The sequence below is a fragment of the Thunnus thynnus genome, chromosome 17 (genome assembly GCF_963924715.1).
Source record: "Thunnus thynnus chromosome 17, fThuThy2.1, whole genome shotgun sequence".
NCBI classification, from domain to species: Eukaryota; Metazoa; Chordata; class Actinopteri; order Scombriformes; family Scombridae; genus Thunnus; species Thunnus thynnus.
Window position 1 is genome coordinate 21,565,975 of NC_089533.1, and position 18,824 is coordinate 21,584,798.

General features: G+C 43.1%; 1 protein-coding gene across 1 annotated transcript; it reads left to right on the forward strand.

The window, feature by feature from the left end:
* Positions 1 to 227: 227 nt before the first annotated feature.
* Positions 228 to 18,821, forward strand: rnf216 (ring finger protein 216). The gene is made up of 17 exons (XM_067571183.1): positions 228 to 350; positions 1,194 to 1,323; positions 3,999 to 4,135; positions 4,379 to 5,749; positions 5,910 to 5,986; positions 6,725 to 6,833; positions 8,072 to 8,233; positions 8,343 to 8,454; positions 8,684 to 8,817; positions 9,024 to 9,074; positions 9,502 to 9,639; positions 9,917 to 10,065; positions 10,380 to 10,458; positions 15,279 to 15,376; positions 16,651 to 16,873; positions 17,340 to 17,409; positions 17,871 to 18,821. Exons 2-17 carry the CDS (start codon positions 1,257 to 1,259, stop codon positions 18,266 to 18,268), a joined length of 3,375 nt encoding a protein of 1,124 aa, XP_067427284.1. The 5' UTR covers positions 228 to 350; positions 1,194 to 1,256; the 3' UTR covers positions 18,269 to 18,821.
* Positions 18,822 to 18,824: the final 3 nt, after the last annotated feature.

Here is an 18,824-nt window from a genome sequence, read left to right on the forward strand (position 1 = left end):
TTTAAAAAATCGAGTATGGCTTTGCTGGGTTTTTTGTTTGTTTTTCTTGTTAGGTTGATTCATTTACACATGTGATTTTAATAACTTAATAACTATACAGTTTAGTTTGGAGTTCACAGCTGTCACCTCTGCCGTTCTTGCAGCTATCCTCTACCTCGATGTATCCTACAATGCTGAGGATGTCCTCTTCCTGTAGACTACAGTTCCCAGAAGGCCACTGCTTGTACGCAGCGAAAGACAAAATACGCGTGACGTTCGACTGGTCTTGTTTTGGCAGTTTGTTTCGATATTCACGGATTGTCAGTCCATCAAGAAGGCGTTTTGTACTGGTTATCCAACACGAAGCTGCGGTATTGTACATTTCTGCATATGTAGCTCTTATACCTGCATCTTACACTGTATATGGATGGTTTGAAGCGATGTTATGGGCATAAATTCAACCACAAGTGAGCTAACTAGTTAACATACAGGCTAGCTAGCTAGCCAAGCTAATTAACATTAGCTTAGCTGAGAGCAGTGGTTTGTTCTGTTTGTGTGCGCGGAAGTGATCGATAGTTGCTCTACCGTGTTTGTTTCTATAGCTGCAGCATCTTAAACTTTAAGTCAGTATTATACGTGTTAACGTTATTGTCAAGATTATGAATAAAACGCAAGTTGGTATAGTGTTGCAACATTGCCAGTTTCTCGTAATGTTAGCGCCCACTCTTAAACAACATGTAACATTCACATTGATTAAATGCCAACTTTGATCAGATCGGGGGCGAGTAGCTAGGGCAAGTACCTAATGATGACGGAGGTAATGTTTCAAAGTATTCATGTGGGATAAGGTTAGCCAACACATCAAACCAACTTTCAGTTAGCAGCTAACGTCATCTTCTATATTGGTGATTTAAAGTGACACAAATCCTAACACCATAACTATTCTCCTTATGCTATAGTTTTCTGCTTTTTTTTTTACAAGCCTCCTTTTTGTTCAGTTCTCTTTTGCTAACTTATCAGTTGAACTTGCCACTGGATAGTTTCTTGTTCTTGTATGATCCGATCATTTATGGTAACAGGGTGCGGTCCAAGCCTTCACGAGTTTGGTAAATGTTATGAGAAGTCACAGTTTTAAAGTGAAACGATTTTTTGGATTCCAGGGGAATACCGTCGCTTTAGCTGTGTGTATGTGTGTCTGTGTATATATGGAGTAGATGGTATCGCTGGAGCAGTGACTGTGTGGGCTAATTCAGAGAGCTGGTGAGAGTAGTGTCACAATGGCAGATGGAGGCAGTGATGACGAAGTCATTCACCTGGCAAGCTTCAACATCCATCGCAGCCAAGGTGAGACAAATGCACATCTTCACTCACATGCATACATATACAGCTCAAACTATTTAGTGGCATGGCATATGCTGCCATATGCACATACCACTGTAGTTTGTGGCAAAGCTATGAATGAGGCTAACATGCTTTCCTTGTCGCACTGACCACAGCATCACACAAATATGAACAAAATCTCACCCTGGTTCTTCATGGAGTATCTGCCAGTCCTGATAGACAGAGTTTTAAGGTTGTAGCTTGTAAGTGCAAACACTGTATCGGTTGGAAAAGCTTAGCGTCAATGTCCTGCTTTAGTTTCTACATCACAGATATGAAGATAAATGTGTCACTATTATATTAGTTAAGTCCTGTGTAAAAAAACAGTCCATGACTTAATTTCTAGTCAGTGAAAACCATGTGGCAAAATCTATACTGCTTTTCCCACTAAGATTTTTAATAAACCTACAATATGTATGTAAAATCAAACCTGGTATCGAAGCTTGGTAAACTAGTCTACTTTGCAAAGTCTCATTTCAAATTGTAAATGACAAACACTATAAAAGCTTGTATTTACCCTGAGAGGAACTGGCATGCAGACAACCACAGTGAGTAACATGTTTGTAATAGTCAGTCACCATAAGTCACAAAATTCAGCAGCATACCAAACATTGCTTTTGCTGATGGCACCTAAAGAAAGGCCTGATAAATGAAAATGAACTTTGTACACAGATAATTCAATAAGTTTGCTGGAAGAAAAAAAAAATAGATAAATTGAATGAACTGAACTATCTGCACACAACCGTCTTGCAACACTGTAGATGGCATTTGGGTCACAGATCTTAATCTGAGAAATGTTTGTGACAGATAAAATTATTCGTTATATACAGTAGAAACTTTTGTTTGTAACAAATCATGTTTTGAGCACATCTGAATTGTTTCACTGATGTAACCAGGAATGAAACAATGCACCAGATTTGCAGAATTTATTTGAAAACTCAACTTATTCAAGTTGCAGAATTTCGAAACAGAAAGTTGTATTCAGGCTTTGTGGATCTTGTAGTTGGCCTGGTTCATACAAACTTTACATACATTGTTCTACCTTTAGACTTTTTTCAAAAGTTCAGATTTTTTTTACTTTACTGATGGTTCAACCAAGAGTATTTCATGCTATCCACATGTTTGAAAAGCTGTCACATAAAGGTTACTATCGGAAAAATGAACAAAATAACTGAAATTCAAGAACTGTGGCTGCCTGATATACCTTTACCCCCTTCTCCAATCTACAGTATATTACTCTGACCACCATGATGGCTTGATGCTTTCCTAAAATGTTAGCATGTTCAGTGAACAATCAAGTTCAAATGTAAAGACTCAATGAAATTCAACCTACTATAAACTCCTGTCGTATTATATGTGGCCTGTAGTATATTGGGTCAAATGCAGAGGACAGGTTTGCTCACAGGGATTCGTGTAGTGTAACAAAAAGCTTTAGAAGAGTTACCAAGTCCGCGCACATCCACGCAGAAATATTCATGTGCAAGACAGAATATTTCACTGCCGGGCAAAAAGGAGAAAGGTATGCACACTCTTAGGCTCCAAATAAACAGTTTAATTCTCTTTTTCTCTTTTCAAGGCAACGTTTCGATCTACATGATCGTCCTCAGCCAAAGTGTGAAAGAGAAAAAAAGGCATTTCTTGTAGAAGCAGTAATCAACTCAAATCACTATCACCTGCTGGTCAGCAGGCAGCAGGGAAAACACCACAAGATGGCGATCACAGTACTCCAGAAAAAGAAACAGCAGGAAAAAACAGAAAAAATTAAAATACATTGTTATATGACATCAATGACAGACCTATCCCAACAAATATCATTAGGAGGGTGTATTGGTATCACAGCCCAACAAGTAAAAACACAATCTAATAGAGAAAGAATATATATGAAAATACGTTTATATTATATAAGTGTAAGTCTGTAACAACACAGCATTGTAAAAGTATGCAGCAAACACACAAAAATAGTTTTAAAGTTCTCTAATAATGGGAACCAAAAGGCAAAACACAGTATAAACACAGTATAAATCTCAAGGGGAAAAAGTATATATATCCCAAGCACTCACTGCAAATATGCATAACCTACTGGTATTTTTTTGTTTGTTTGTTTTTTTGTGTTGTTTCTTTTTCTGGAGTACTGTGATCGCCATCTTGTGGTGTTTTTCCCCTGCTGCCTGCTGACCAGCAGGTGATGGTGCTTCCAGTTGATTACTGCCTCTACAGGAAGTGTCTTTTTTCTGTTTCACACTTGACTGATGAAATGTTACCATGAAAAGAGAAAAAGAGAGTTAAACTATTTATTTGGAGCCTAACAGTGTGCAGACCTGTTTCCTTTGTGCCCTGCAGTGTAACAAAAGCTGTAAAATAATTCTTAAAGTTGCTCCGCAGTGTTTGCAGCTAATACTATAAAAAATACAATAATAATGTTGTTTACAAAAATATTTCTGGCCAACACAACAATATCATCATAAAAATTCAACAATGACTCATGCCACATTCTCACTTCTCTTTTCACACACATTGTCTCTTGATGACATACATATCAAAACATGACACAAATTTCTAATCATTCATCTTTTTTTCTGTCTCCGTGCAGTTTACTCAATTTAATGCTAATATTAACTCAAGTGCATGTGTCTGTATAGGCTCACGTGCCCGTCAAAGGGAGCCTAAACTCATCACCATTTCTGATGACTCTGATGAGGAGCCCGTGACTCTGGTACCTTGCAGTCCTGTTGTTGTCCCGGATGATGCCGATGATGACGACGTCAGCATACTGGAGGTGACTGATAAATCTTTATTGTGTGTTTATAGTGTGTTTACAGCGTCATAAGTATTTGAATCTTCCCTGTTGCTTTCTACTCAAAAGGTAAAAGTTTGAAGGAAGTGTAAATGTCTTTTGTTAGACAGTTGGCATGTTGAGCTGCAAAAGTAAAAGAAAAAGTTACAACAGAAATATCATCATTGTTTCCATTCATCTGCTAATGTGGCAGTTAACTCTTTTGCCTCCTGTCTTTTCCTTCAGCCTCTGACTCCTGCACGCAGACATGTAATTCGCCCAGCAGCGAAATGGAGCGGGGCCTCTCACAACCTAATTCACGTTTTTGGTCAAAGTAGCGCAACTTCTGGGGTTCCCACAGGGGACCCCGGCTCTGCCCCCTCTACCTCCAGAGATGCCAAGGCCTCTGCAGTACGGCCAGCCATACGAACACAGATACCAGAGCAGGCTAGCACATCTGGACTGACACAGCCACAGCCTAGCTCTTCATCATTCACACTGTCTCAGCCAAAACTTAACACAAACTCACAGCAACAGGACGGTACGTCAGCACATACAAAAGTGGAGCACCAAGCAGTTTCTCCTATCCAAACCCCATCTACCTCCACAAATGCTAAGGCTAGCGGCATCACAACGAGAGCACCTATACGAGCACTTCTTCAGCCTCAGCCGAGCACATCTGGACTCACACAGCCACAAGCTGGCTCTTCAGCACTCTTATTGGTGGGGCCCCAACCGAGTACCTCCACCAGTACCATGCACTTTTCTTCTGAGTTTTCAATGACTGCATCAAGTGCTTCTACAAAAACTCAAGAAAAGGCTAGTACAAGTACTCATACACAAGACAATCCTCAGGCCAGTACTTCATCTGCACATCCTCAGTCACAGTTTCACACGCGGACTCAGCCTCAGCCCGGTACATCTACACAGCCTCAGTCCAGTGGGAGCGCAAACCTACAGCCGCGTCTCATCCAGTTGAAGGAGGTGAAGCTAGTCGTCCTTCCACAACAGCCGAGCATCCAAGCCTCTGCTCTAATAACCCAACCCCAGCTGCAGCTCAGGCCGCAGGACCCGCTGCAGCCCGTGTCACTCAATCGCATGCAGGGCAATCTCATTCAGATTGAACCACAGCCGTTGGCTCAGGCCCCAGCCCAGGGTCCAGTCCAGGCCCCTCAAGCTCCTCAGGTGATCCCGGTGATACCCCCTGCAGTGTTAATAGCTGCAGCCCCAGAAAGACTAGGACCTCCAGAGGCAGGTCACCGGATCATCCTAGGGAGCCAGGCGCCTGGGGAGGCTGTTCCCAACCTGCAACCACAGGCTGACGCCTCCAATGTGGTCCCACCAGTCCGCAGCCTCAACATCAGGGTGCTTCATGCAAACTCTAACCCTCCCGCTCCTCCAGCTCCCATAGCGTCAGTCCCCCACAACAGAGGAGAGGATCGTCTCTTTCTGGCTCCAGCCCCAAACCTAGAAAGGGTCAATCTAGCCCCCGGTCTGGTCGCAGTCCCCCCTGCACCAGAGGACATTCCCCGAATAGAGGATGCAAGGCCTGGTCCCTCTGCGCCGCGTCAGAGACCAGAGCTGCAGCCCCACGTCAGAACCCTCATCACTGGTGTTGTGAGTATCACGCGAACGATGCCTGAACCGGAGCTCATAAGTTAGTTAAAATGTTAAATGATCTTCTCGTGTTGTGACTACATGCCTTTCACTTCCTCTGTCCCAACTCCATGCCTCTTTTCTGCCTGTGTCTCTTCAACTCTTTGTGTGTCCTCTACAGTTGGATCTTTTCCCAGATGTCCAAGAAGCCTATGTAGCAGAACTGATCCAAAAGAATAATGTGAAAGACTTGAATGTGTAAGAAACCTCAATCTTTTTTCCCCCAGTACTGTGGAGATATGACCACTGCTCAGTAAATTAAATAAATACCTGCTGATTTATTTTGGCTTTTGTCTAGTTGGGGAGAAAAAAAAAAGATCGATTCTGCTGCAGTTTTATAGCACAATTCCAACCTTTTCAGTATTTATGTCTTTTTTCTCTGAATAAGGTCAAAGTTTCACTGGTAAGAGAGTAGGATAGGAATAAGATTTTTTTTTTTTTTTTTTTTTTTTGACATTGCATTAAAAAGGATTTGCTGAGGGTTCAGCAGTCTGGATTTAATGTCATGATTTAAAATGAGTCCGTTGTGATTTGAGCCAGAAGTTATGGCTTAACATAATACAAGATTTTCAGACATCCTTTGCAATGTTGAGTTTCTTTATGTATGTTGTACATTTTGTACATTTTTATTATTATAGGTTAGATGTCTCTTACATGATTTTTATTTTGAGGATTTATTGAACTATCTAAAATGCCTGACTTCAACAAACAGACAGTCTTAACTGGTCAGTTGAGTTACATATTTTTCCCACATAAAGTAGAAAAATTAAGGTGTTCATTTTATTGCCACAATTTCAGCAGGACACAGTATGGAATCTGTATTTAAATGTTGGGTGTATGTTGACGACTACTGCCAGAACATCAGCATACATTCCTGTAACTGTGTGTTTGTATGCAAGCTTGTTTACATGCAGCTTTCCTCTGTTGTGTTTCCAGTATCTGTAACCTGCTGTTGGAGAACCCAGAGTATCCCAGGGGAGACACTGCAGCGGCCGCAGCACCTCCCACCAGCATCCTACTGGAGTCTGGAGACACCCAGACAGAGGTATGTGTGTATGTGTGTTTAACCCATTAGAGCAGTGATTCCCAACCAGGGGTACTTGTATCCCAGGTGGTACTTCTGCAGATGCCAGGGGATACATGGAAAGATTGTTGGATAGCGTAAATAATTTGAAAAAAAAAAAAAAGGAATTACAATTGGATTTTATATATTATTCACATATTGAGTCAGCTGTAACACCTCAACACCGCATGATCTAATTGAGAGTGGAAACTATAGCAAAGAGACAGCAAGCCAAAAAGTTGAAACATTTAGCTAAAAGCAATAAATACACAGAGTAATGATTAAACACTTTCAAAGTAATGGATATTCAGTTTATATAGTCAGCTAAAAGTGATGAATATACAGTTTAAATATTTACCGAAAAGTAATGGAGAAAGTGGTTGAAATAGATAGCTAGCTAAAAATAAAGGATTAATGGTTGATATAGTGAGCTAAAAGTAATAAATAAATGTTTGAAAGGCCCAACATCTGCTACTCCAAGTGATGGCACGAATGTAAACTTGACCTAAACATTAACAGTTCATTTAAAAAAAGTATTGTAACAATACTTCTGTTTAATAAATAGTGTCAAAAAATATCAAGTTTAAAATCAATTCAAATGAACACATTTGGGAAGTACTTCACTAGAATATAGAACCTGTAAAGCATGTTACTAATAAGTGCACATTTTTCAGTAAAAAAGGTCATATTTAAATTTAGTTTTTCAAGGTTCCAGCTTGTTTTTCTTTGTCGTATATGACAGTGAATTGATTATCTTAAGCTTTTGGACTGTTAGTCAGACAAAACAAATTGAAGACTGTCTCTAAGAACTAGTAAATGCAATTTTTTTCACTATTTTTCAAACATTTTTTATAGACTAAACAAGTAATTGATTAATAGATAATAAAAATAATTGTTATTTGCAGCCCTCAATTGTATTGTTCCTCTGCCCGAGCAAAGTTTACTAAACACACACTTATGAAAGCATAATACAAAAGACAACAACAGACACAACGACAGATTGCACAAACAAACCTCTTCAGTCTCTTCTGCCATAAAACCTGATTATTCTATATATTATTCAACTGTTCCCAACTCTATAAGACAAAAAGCCTAATTTGTAAAAATTGCAGCTATGTAATTGTAACTTTTCATTTGTCATTTTGATAACAGTTCCATATTCACCTGTGAATCTCAGTGTCTGGGTACTGTGTTTACGCTTGTCTTACGGGTCTTTCCAGGTGACAGAGGACCTGTTCGACTATGCCAAGCTGGGGACGGTGGGACCCGAGGCTGTGATGCAGGCTGCCGACTTGCTCATGGCGGATTTCAGGATGCTCAGCTGTCAGGACATCAAATGGGCCCTCAATGTCCTGAAGGGACACTATGCAATCACACGCAAGGTACCTGTAGACTCGTACTACACCGTGCGTCGCTGATGATTGTTGGTCTCAGGAATGCAATTACAATTCTCCCGCTCTTTCTCTCTCTCTCTCTCTCTGCCCCTCTCAGGCCTTATGTGAAGCTCTGAAGAAGTGGCAAGAATCAGGCGACCCCTCAGGAAAGAGACGACGGAGCAGAGCCTCCTCTGAGCGCTGCTACGTTGATTTCCACTTTGAGCACGGTGAACAGAGTTTCTCGCTTCATTCCTACCCATTTGTTTGTGCATTAGTTCTTGCAGTGGATGCTTGCTGCTATTATCTTATTCGCAAACGCTTCGGTAATTGAGTTTGACTGAAAAGCTGGAGATGCATCAGTGAGAGGACATTTTTCGTCTCTGGTCAGAAAGAATATGAATGTAGGATTTAATGTATCCAGGCTCTCTCACTCACTTGGTTCCCTCTGTCCACCAGGTTCAGTGAAGTTTGACAAGAGGATGTATTTCTTGGAGAACGACCGTCGCTACTGCAGGACGTACAGCAATCTGGAATCTTCTGTTCAGAAGGAGCTTTCATTTTATCAGCAGAAAGCCAAGGAATGGGCAGAGGTAAACACACATACATGTTTCTTTTTTTCTGTGAGAGTTACATATGATGTAATTCATAATGTCTCTCTATCTCTCAGTATTACAGCTTTGCCTACAGACTTTATACAAACTTGTTTTTCTTTTGTATTGTACATGATTGAGAGTACGCCCACACCAGGAAAGTCACTCTGTCTGACAGTCTTTCTCCTGCCTTCTTCTCTCTCCAGCATGAGGACTTCCTCCTGGCTCTGCAGGTCAATGAAGATGAATATAAGAAGGTAGGAAGCACACATACTTCCACCAAGCAAGATATAGTCATCATGTTGTAAAAGCTGACAGATTTAACATCCACTCAAAGCATGACCTCGCTCTTGATGAACAGATGGAAAGTCTTTACAGACACACTCAGAGGCTGTTGGTGTGCTTGTTCAGGATAGTATTTATCAATCATTCACAGGGTTGCTGCTGAACCTATATATAAGATAGCTGCATAATTTATTGATGAGTAATTCTGGGACTCAGATTTAAAAGAGTATTTCCTCCAAAGTCAGCCAGCCGAATAAAATTGCTGTTCTTGAAGTTTCCCTGAAAAGTAATTTACCTGTAGAATATCCTGTAGACGACTTGTTTTATAGGTCACTCTTCTTAATTTAGGTTAGAAATCAGAGTTGCATAAAATACATCTGTGTATGATTCTGTCTCCAGGACGGCCAGCTGATCGAGTGTGGCTGCTGCTACGGGGAGTTTGCGTTTGAGAAAATGACACAGTGTTCAGACGGCCACCTGTTCTGTAAAGAGTGCCTGGTCAAATACGCTCAGGAGGCAGTATTCGGCTCCGGAAAGGTACGGACGCACACTGTTCTCCTCAAATGATGTGAATAGGGCCTACCTACTAATGTTGCCAGGCAACTATAAGTGACTATAGCCATGAAAACCAATGTCTTCTTGAGCAGGAGAATAGCCGTACAAAGTGCAGTGACAGTGAAATAAAATGTAAATACTGTAGTTATAAATTCAGATATTTATGTCAGGGAACATGCCTGTGTGTGTGACCGAGTGTTTGCAGGGAGCTGAAAGTGGTTTGTGATTGCATTTGTGTGTGTGTGTGTTGATGTTGCAGTTGGAGCTGAGCTGCATGGAGGGAGGCTGCCCGTGTTCCTACCCAGTGTTCGAGTTGGAAAAGGTGCTACCAGAGAACATACTCTATAAATATTATGAGAGGCAGGCGGAAGAGGCGGTCGCTGCCACCTGTGCTGATGAACTTGTGCGGTAAGTGTGTGTTTACACTCGTATCTGAACTGTCTACACATGACCCTTGTTTTGTAGTGTTTACATCCTTTATGATGTACAGCAGACACGTGTTTCCATCCATCATTTCTGACCAGGTCATTGATACTCAAGCAGTTTGTTTCCACCGACATATTCACACTTTGTTTTTAAGTGTCGGCCACATGTGGCTGTTTTGAACATCCAGTCACCCTGGATGTTAACTAAAGGTCTGTGTTTTCTGTGTCTCATGTACAGCTGTAACAATACATTTCCTCTCCTTCTCACTCCTTCCACTTCCTCTCTGACTTTTGCAGGTGTCCGTTTTGCAACTTCCCGGCCTTGTTGGACAAAGACATGTCTCTATTTAGCTGTCCCAACCCTCGATGCCGCAAGGTCAGTCCTACTCTCTCTTTCCTCTACAGACCTCAACTGTAAAGCCATATGTTCACTTTCAAAACACTTTGGCTCTTGCATATTATACGCAGCCCTCTATTGTAGTCACATATGGCTGCTTCTCAGAGGTAAATCATACTGTACAAAGGAGAGATTGGACCTTGATTTAAATTCAAGAGGAGACATGAATAATTCAGTCCATCGCGACAGAAAAACCCGGTGTTGCATTGAAGGCCCCGTGTGCACCCGTCCTCTTCAGCGTAAATCATGTCGGCGCAGCTCAGACATGAGATCAAAATATGTGAGAGAGGAAAGATTGATGAAGAGTTTTATGGAGATGATGGAGATGAAACGGTTCCATCTGGCGAGGTTGCCACCTCTGTCTCTCCCTCTCTGTTTATCTCTGGGCCTCCTCCCTCTGTCTGAGGAATGCAGGGGGGGGGGGGAAGGCGTTGCTTTTTGTCTGCCAAAGCTGTCACATGGATTCCAGTCTGAAGATCTCCATTATTCAGCGGAAACACACACACAGACACACACACACATACATACGGTTTTATTCTGACTCTTTCCACACAAATGCAACCCCCTCATCTTTCTCTTGAAGTGTCTTTGTCTCCGTCTGTTTATGCTCTTGTGTCTCACACTCACTCCTCTCTTTCTGACTCAACACAAACACACACTCTTAATATCACCGCATTCCCGGAATGGGGGAGAGAGAGAGAGGTGGGGTTATGTCAACACTCCAACATAATAAATGTGTGCGAATGTTATTGTAAACACTATATGTTTACTCACCTCTTGGCACTATGGCACTAGGTTAAGCCCTCCCTCCTTTTTGTTGATTATGTATTTCTGCATGTATATATCTCATTTTCAAACAAGTGCCGAGACTATTAGTCCTTCTAAATAATCAGTTTTGATAGTCATTTATCAAGCAAACATGCCAAACATTTGCAGATCCCTGCTTCTCAAATTTGTGAGGATTTACTACATTTTTTATCTCTGTATATTAAATATGTTTAGATTTTGAAGTGTACATCAGACAAAACAAGCACTTTGGCTCCGAGAGAATGTGATCTGCATTTTTCACTGTTTTCCATTTCCCAACATTTTCTCTGACAGCCCCATTCTGTACAGTTTAGTGCAGTGCCGACATGACATAGAGATGATTAGAAATACAGCTGGGCGGTGAATTACTACAACAGCTCTGCTGCCATATTGTAGTATTAGATGAATTAAGGCAGCTGGCTTAACTGTGACATGGATTTCTAAACCTTTGGCTCCATCCAACTGGTGTCCTAAACCTCCCAGCTTCTTGATGAAAGTGGTTGTGCACAATCGCCAGACATCACCAACTTTCCCACCTATTCAGCCTTGACCTCTTGTGAATAAGTTATTATTTCATCACATAATTAGATTTTGTTTCTCAGGTGGTCAAATGATAAAGAGTCATTTTACATCTGCTGACCCAAACTCAGCTAGTTCCTCTAATTTGTGGTGAGTCGTCATTCCAGATTTGTCCCCTACTGTTTCTAAACCAAGCGGCTTTTCTCTGTTACCAGTAATGTCCTTGTTTATGTCCAACATCGTCATGTCAGACTTTTGTTGGAAAGTACAATGAAACTACCTGAAATCCTGCAAACCTCTGAGGTTACATAAATGCAGAAGTTGGGTGCAGATGAGGATGTTCATCCTTTCTTCTGCTATTCTCTGTATTAACCTGTAGGTGGAGCCAGAGGTTCATCTTGTCAGCTCTGCAGTGTCACTGCACAGCTGCACCCTATTACATACTCATACACACCCAAAGATGCAAAAAAAAAAAAAAAAAAAAAATTAGACATGCTCCAGATATCTTCAGGCCAGAACCTTTTTCTGAATATCTGTAACCAACAACTGCAGATTTAGGTCAAACAGTAGAAGCTGACATGTTTACGGTATCGGACACTTTTGAGTGATGAAGGAACCGAGGCTCGTACTTTTTTTTGGACAACCGCACAAAAAGTTAACCCGACTTGCTTCCTCTTTAATGTGTGCAAGAATCAGGATGTGAGTCCGTGGCTGCTGAGGTGTGTGTTGTCTGGAGTTTTTCCCCTCTGTGCAATGGAAACCCCCTCATAAATAAGAATATAATTATTAGATAGACTGGCTTTAATGTGTTTTTTTTTTCTTTTTAAATTTATTTATCCTGGTTCCTGGTTCCTGTCAGCATAAGCACGGTTAGACAGTTGTTGTACAGTCGCCCGCTCAGTCTAGGAGCAGGGAGGGGCTTCATTATGTAACTGACACACTTCCGTAAGCCCACCCGCCTTCGTTCACACCGCTGCCTCATTGGCCGGCCGCTCTTTCCACTCCCCTTGTACTGGTTTCTTACTGGTCGGACACACTTCTCCCTCCATTTCAAATGTGGTTCAGATCAAGTTTGACCCAGATTCTCCTCCCTCCCTGTCTCCTTCTCTTTCTTTCTCCCCCGGCTCTGTCTGACCTACACACACACACACATACATGCACACACACAAGTGGATGCTAATGTATTCCACATGTGGTTATGAGGACATTTGGACAGGCTTGCTCTTGGCCCGCGTATGATTGCTTCATGAAAGCAGAGGAATGTAAAATGTAGGCCACTGGAAGACAGTCAGAGTGCAAACAAGAGCTGGATCTGTGCACTAGTGTGTTTGTGTAATCTCTAAGTGTTGTTATCCATTTTCACATCTTCTGCATGTCTCATCACTTTCTCCCAAAGACACATTTTATAAACCAGAACATGCAAAAAAAACCCAATCTGTACAGTCATGTTAGGTGTACATCTCTTCTCCTCTCTCCCTGCCCAGTTATCTGCACTCAATTTTGATTGCAATAAAAGCCACCTCCCCACCAAAAAAACACACTCATGCACACAGACACACACACACACACACACACTCACTCGATGCAGCCCCCCAATCAGAAGCCCCGCAAGCGACTTGCACCACCTTATAAGGGCTGCTGCAGCCTGCACCAGGAGGGAAGAGAGAGATAGAAAAAGAGAAAGATCCAGAGGAAGAGAGGAAAGAAATGAATGAAGATGGAGGAAGGAGATATTGGAGGGGAGGGGAGGGGAGGAAGGAGGGTAGGACCCAGGGGAAAGGAGTGAATTGAATGAAGATAGAGGACAAGTAAGAGCAAGAAGCACAGGAAGAGAAAAGGACTGAAGGGAGGAGTGAGTGCTTATGAATGAATGTTTTTTTTTTCCAGATAAAAGTTGGAGTGTGTGTTTTTTTTTCCTTGTGTGTGTGTGTGTGTGTGTGTGTGTGTGTGTGTGTGTGTATATATAAACGCCTGATTGTCATCAAGCAGCAGCCCTGTTCACATTCCTGTCATTCGTACATCATACAGCAGCATGTGTCTCGGCAACTATCGTCACATTTCATTCACTCAGTTTCACAACTGATTATTTAAATGACTTGTTTGAAGACACGCCCTGGACACGGGTTGACTCCGACGTCATCGGCTGTATTTTTAGCCAAGGTATAAGAACTCAGGTGAGTTCCTGCTTCTCGACAGATCGTCCAACAGGTCCCAGACGCACTGTCACCCTCGCTCATGCTGTCTCTCTTCCTGGTCTGTGGGTTACCACTAGGGGGTGATCTTTCACCACACTGTCCCGTGTCCTCCTCCCCTTCTCTCCCTCCTCAGTCTTTGTGTGATTTTTTTTTTTTTTTCTCTCTCTTTTTTTCTGACACTTGAGTCTGCGCCCTGTGGCTCACACATAAACCCTCCTCCCCTTCTCTAAAGACCCACATTTGTCTGAAATCATAGACCAGAGATAGTTTTCTCATTATACTTTAAGCGTGCATGCACACACTCCCGTATCTCTCCGTTGGACACTCCCTTATAAATCAGAGCTACCATAAAAATGTGAATCCTTTTAGCCTACTTTTCATCTGTTTCTTGTTTGAATTGGCTCAGAAAAAGCGCTCTCCCCTCGCTTGAAGCTACGTCGGTAAATGTGGCATCACAGTTGGTTTTAAAGGTCTTTCTAAACTGCTCCAAATGCCAGCGAGAACTCCTCCAATTCTCCACCCTCTGACTGACCTTGCACACACACACACACACACACACACATCTGTCTCAGTGACAGCAACGAGCTTCTGTTGGCAGAAAGACATGAAAGATAACACACACACACACACAGCGAATAAAGGATGTGTAAGGAGAGCACAGGACGTAGAGGGTGTGTTTCCGACAGTTGCGGGCTTTCCGTTCCGAGGTTAAGGGTCAGACTGGAGGTTGCCTTGGAGATATGGATCACGCTGCCCCGCATCAGCTGTCATATTCCACGCTCTTCAATATTAGATGAGCGGTTCAAATATTTATGGTGACACCACTTAGCTTAGGGTTAGCGAGGGAGGTGCAGCGGTGCCCCGTGTGTCCTTTAGCCAAACGTCTTGGGCGAGACGGTTAAGGAGGCTGGTGGACGGAGTTGCTGTTTCTAGGCAACCAGGCAGTCAGCGGCGAGCAAATCGCACTCTCGCTGCAGTCACACACACACACACACTAGCACGGAGAGCCACACCTAGCCGTGTCTGGGCAAGTCCCTGCAGTGGCGGCACCAGCAGCATATAGAGCAGATGCTGTGAAGGAATATTCTTGTTCAGCATTTATTAGAGATGTGTTAGAGGAGGGGAGGAGGGGATAGATGGAAGGATGAAATGGGGAAATGTGGGATAACCTCTCAGTATTTGATGATGTGTTAAGAAATTTACGAGTGAATAAATGTTAATAGATTCTAATGAAAAAATTCTCCTTCTTTTCTTCTACCCCTGACGTCTGACGTGCAGGAGAGCTGCAGAAAGTGTCATGTCCAGTGGAAGCAGCATGTGGGGAAGACGTGTGAGCAGGTCCTGGAGAGGGACGAGATCCGCATGAGGGTGCTCTTGTAAGTGACTCAAACCAACACGACTCCACCCGTCTCCTTTATCAACACACCACCTCTCAGCCATCTCTGCTAATAATCTGCAAGAGACAGACAGGTCTCGCTTCACTCTTAAAGGGCTTTTTTTTTTGTCCCAAGCCCTGTCCGTTTCTCCATTTTTCTCACTCCCCCTCAACTCCTGTCCTCACCAGAGAGGATGCTGGGTAAACAGCTCAGTGTCCCGGACAACACTCCAGGAAATGGAGAAGCCGGCTGCTTCCTCTGGGCCTGCTGGGCAGTACTTCCTGTTTTGAGCCGTTCACAGATCTTCTTACTTCCTGCCGCTGAAAGAGACAGGAAGCAGACTGGTAGAAAGATCAGTGGAGCAGGTCTGAGCACCTTCATTTCGGTGTTTGGTCAGCACACTGAGCGTATGGGTTTTAAAGCTCACTTTGATCAGATAAATCACATTCTTGGTGTAACATCCTATGGTGCCCTTTATTTTCATTCATTTCACTGTTATGGAGCAGTTGTAGGGTTAGCATCCCCTGGTTTAAACCATTAAAGTTAAAATCCTTTAGATTTTCATGAAGATCAAGCCCTGTTTTTTATACAATTTATGGTCTGCATTTTTTCATCATGTAATCACCTGTTCATATAGTAGTTTTCATTGTTGGTGGCAGAGTCCGCCATGCCGATGCTACACTACAACTAAACATCAGTTTACCATTTTATTGAACTTTTGATGTCAGCCATGTCAGTTGTGATGTATTAGATAAACAGGCAGAAAAAATGTTCAAGTTACAGTAGTCATGCGGAACAGAAGATAATTTGGTGATACCCCACCAGTACAGTACTCTGGAGATCTTAGCGTCTCAATGGGCTGTTTGTTTGATTTGTTCTTGTAGCCTGAAGCCATGTTGGCTTAATGATAAAGCCGCAGCGAACGACAACACAGAGACAAAACAGAGTGTGTTTGACCCTGAAACAAACCTCCAGGTGAAGGCCTCTTGGTAACCCCTACAAGAAAATACTAACATGAACCTGAGCTGCAGACAAAATCTCTCATTCGACTTCAAAAATACAAAACATGAGGACAACTATGACCTTGTGATATGATGGAGAAAGTTCATCTGACTATCTGCAGCATCAGAGATGTGTTTTTGCAGCGCTGTTATGTTTGTCTCTTGTCTCCTCTGTTTCCTCATGTTGACTTTCTTACTTCTTTCTTCATCCACTTTATCACTCTGCTGCATCGTTTTTGTCGAATTTTGCTAACTCTCGTCTATGTGCTGCAGTGAGGAGCGTATGACAGCTGCTCGGGTGAGGAAGTGCGTCAAGTGCGGGACGGGGCTGGTCAAGTCGGAGGGCTGCAACCGCATGTCGTGCCGCTGCGGCAGCTTCATGTGCTACCTCTGCCGAGAGCCCATCACCGGCTACAACCACTTCTGCCAGCACGCCCGCTCTCCTGGCGCTCCCTGCCGCCACTGCCGCAAGTGCTCCCTGTGGACTGACCCTACGGTGCGCTGTCTCACACACACACACACACACATACACACACGCACACATTCTGTGATTTAGTGACTTTAATTTCAGTCGGTGCTTATCCAGATCTTTCTGTGATCCTGTACACACACTCTTTTACACTCCCCGCACTACGACCTTGACCATCAGACTCCATGGTAGCCCACAGTGACCTGGCCACAGCATCACTGGCAACCGAAAGCAACAATTAAACCCCGAGCAGTTAATGAGCTGGAGCGGCTCCATCAACTCCACAGAAGCACCAGAGCTGGCCAAGAGCTGGTCTAGAAGGCAGTGCCAAGAAATGGCCAAATACTTATAACCGGGGGGCCGTTAGAGGGTTGGTTAAAGGGGTCATCTGCTCTCTTAACATTATCTTTACCACAGGAGTGATTGCTCTTTTGATAAAACGGTTGTTGTCTTCATCTCATTGGTAACGTCTTTTTTGTGTGTGTTTCTGCAGCAAGATGACGAGCGAATCATTCAGGAGATCCAGCGGGAAGGAGAGGCAGAGCTGAATAAGAAGTCTGCAGGTCAGTACTGACACACTTTCACTTGTTGATTTACACTTACTTAGAAAACTGTGACCAAACTGTTTCATTGGAACTGTACAAACTGTTAATTATTGCTCAGTGTGGTTTATCAGCTCCCCTCATTTTTTTTTTAACTGATGTAGAAATGTGGTGATTTATATCTCCTGGCAGAGAAATGTCGCTCTGTAGCAACATTATTCTTCCTGTCTGCTGCTTCCTCTTTGTCTTTTATACCATTATTTATTCAGACAAGTTGGCTGTTTACAGCTAAAGCCGGCAGCAGTTGCAGGGTGTTTCCTGTGTTTGGTTTGTCTGAATGTGTTTGTGTAAAGTATGTAAGGGCGTACAGGGGTTAGATTCAAACCTCCAGGGAAGTCCTGAATATTTCGACATGCTATAAAACCAGACAGCTGCTGGTTCATCGATAACTTCTGTTTCTTCCTCTTTTCTTCCTTTCTCAGAAACTTCAGGGAAGAGAGTCGGCCCTCCTCCGGAGCCCATCACAGATGCCAAGCGACCGCGTGTGGGTCCGCCCCCTGAAAACCCACAGAACCCGAACCCCGCAGCCCCTCCTCACCCCCAGGCGGTACAAGCTCCCCTGTTCGTCCCTCCACGCGCACGTTACCCTCCAGCTCCACCCCAGGGCAGGATGTACCACCAGGTGATCATGCCCCGGTTGCCCCCCGCGCCCTACGTGCCCCCACTGCAGCACCTGCCCCCCCTGAACAATAACAACAACAACAACCACCACCATCACCACCACAACCCTCCTCCCGTGAACCCTCATCACCATAACATGGACATGATGGACCTTCCCATGCACTATGGACCCCCGGCCCGCTACTACAGACGCTTCTAACACACACACTCCATGACGAGTGCATCCTCAGACACACACACACACACACACACACACACACACACTCTCTCGCTACAGTTACACTTTTCATTTCAGTGCTGTTTTGTAGATTTGATGTTATCTTTTTCCACTCTGCTCATCAGTTTTCATGTCTCGTGTGCTCACGCAGATTTCAGACTGGCGGCGCGACGCATGCTTTTGCGTTTCAGATGATAAAACACACTGAAATGATAAGTGCATCTGTAAGGAGACACACACACACACACACACACACACACACACACACACACATTCAGACACTTTGCCTTCTCCCCCTGAACTTCGGACTTCAAGAATGACGTTCCATTTTCCATCTTTTTTCCGTTCAAATATCGGGGTTGAACTGAACGGTTGAGAATCTTGAGACAATTTATTTCCTGTTTATACAGATATTTTTGAGTACATAATATTAATAAAAATAAAAAAAACGATTAGCATTCCCTTCTGTATCTTTTGTGTAATGTGTGAGACAACACAGTTTTCTAATAAAGTTTTCTGTTCACGTTGCCTTGAATTT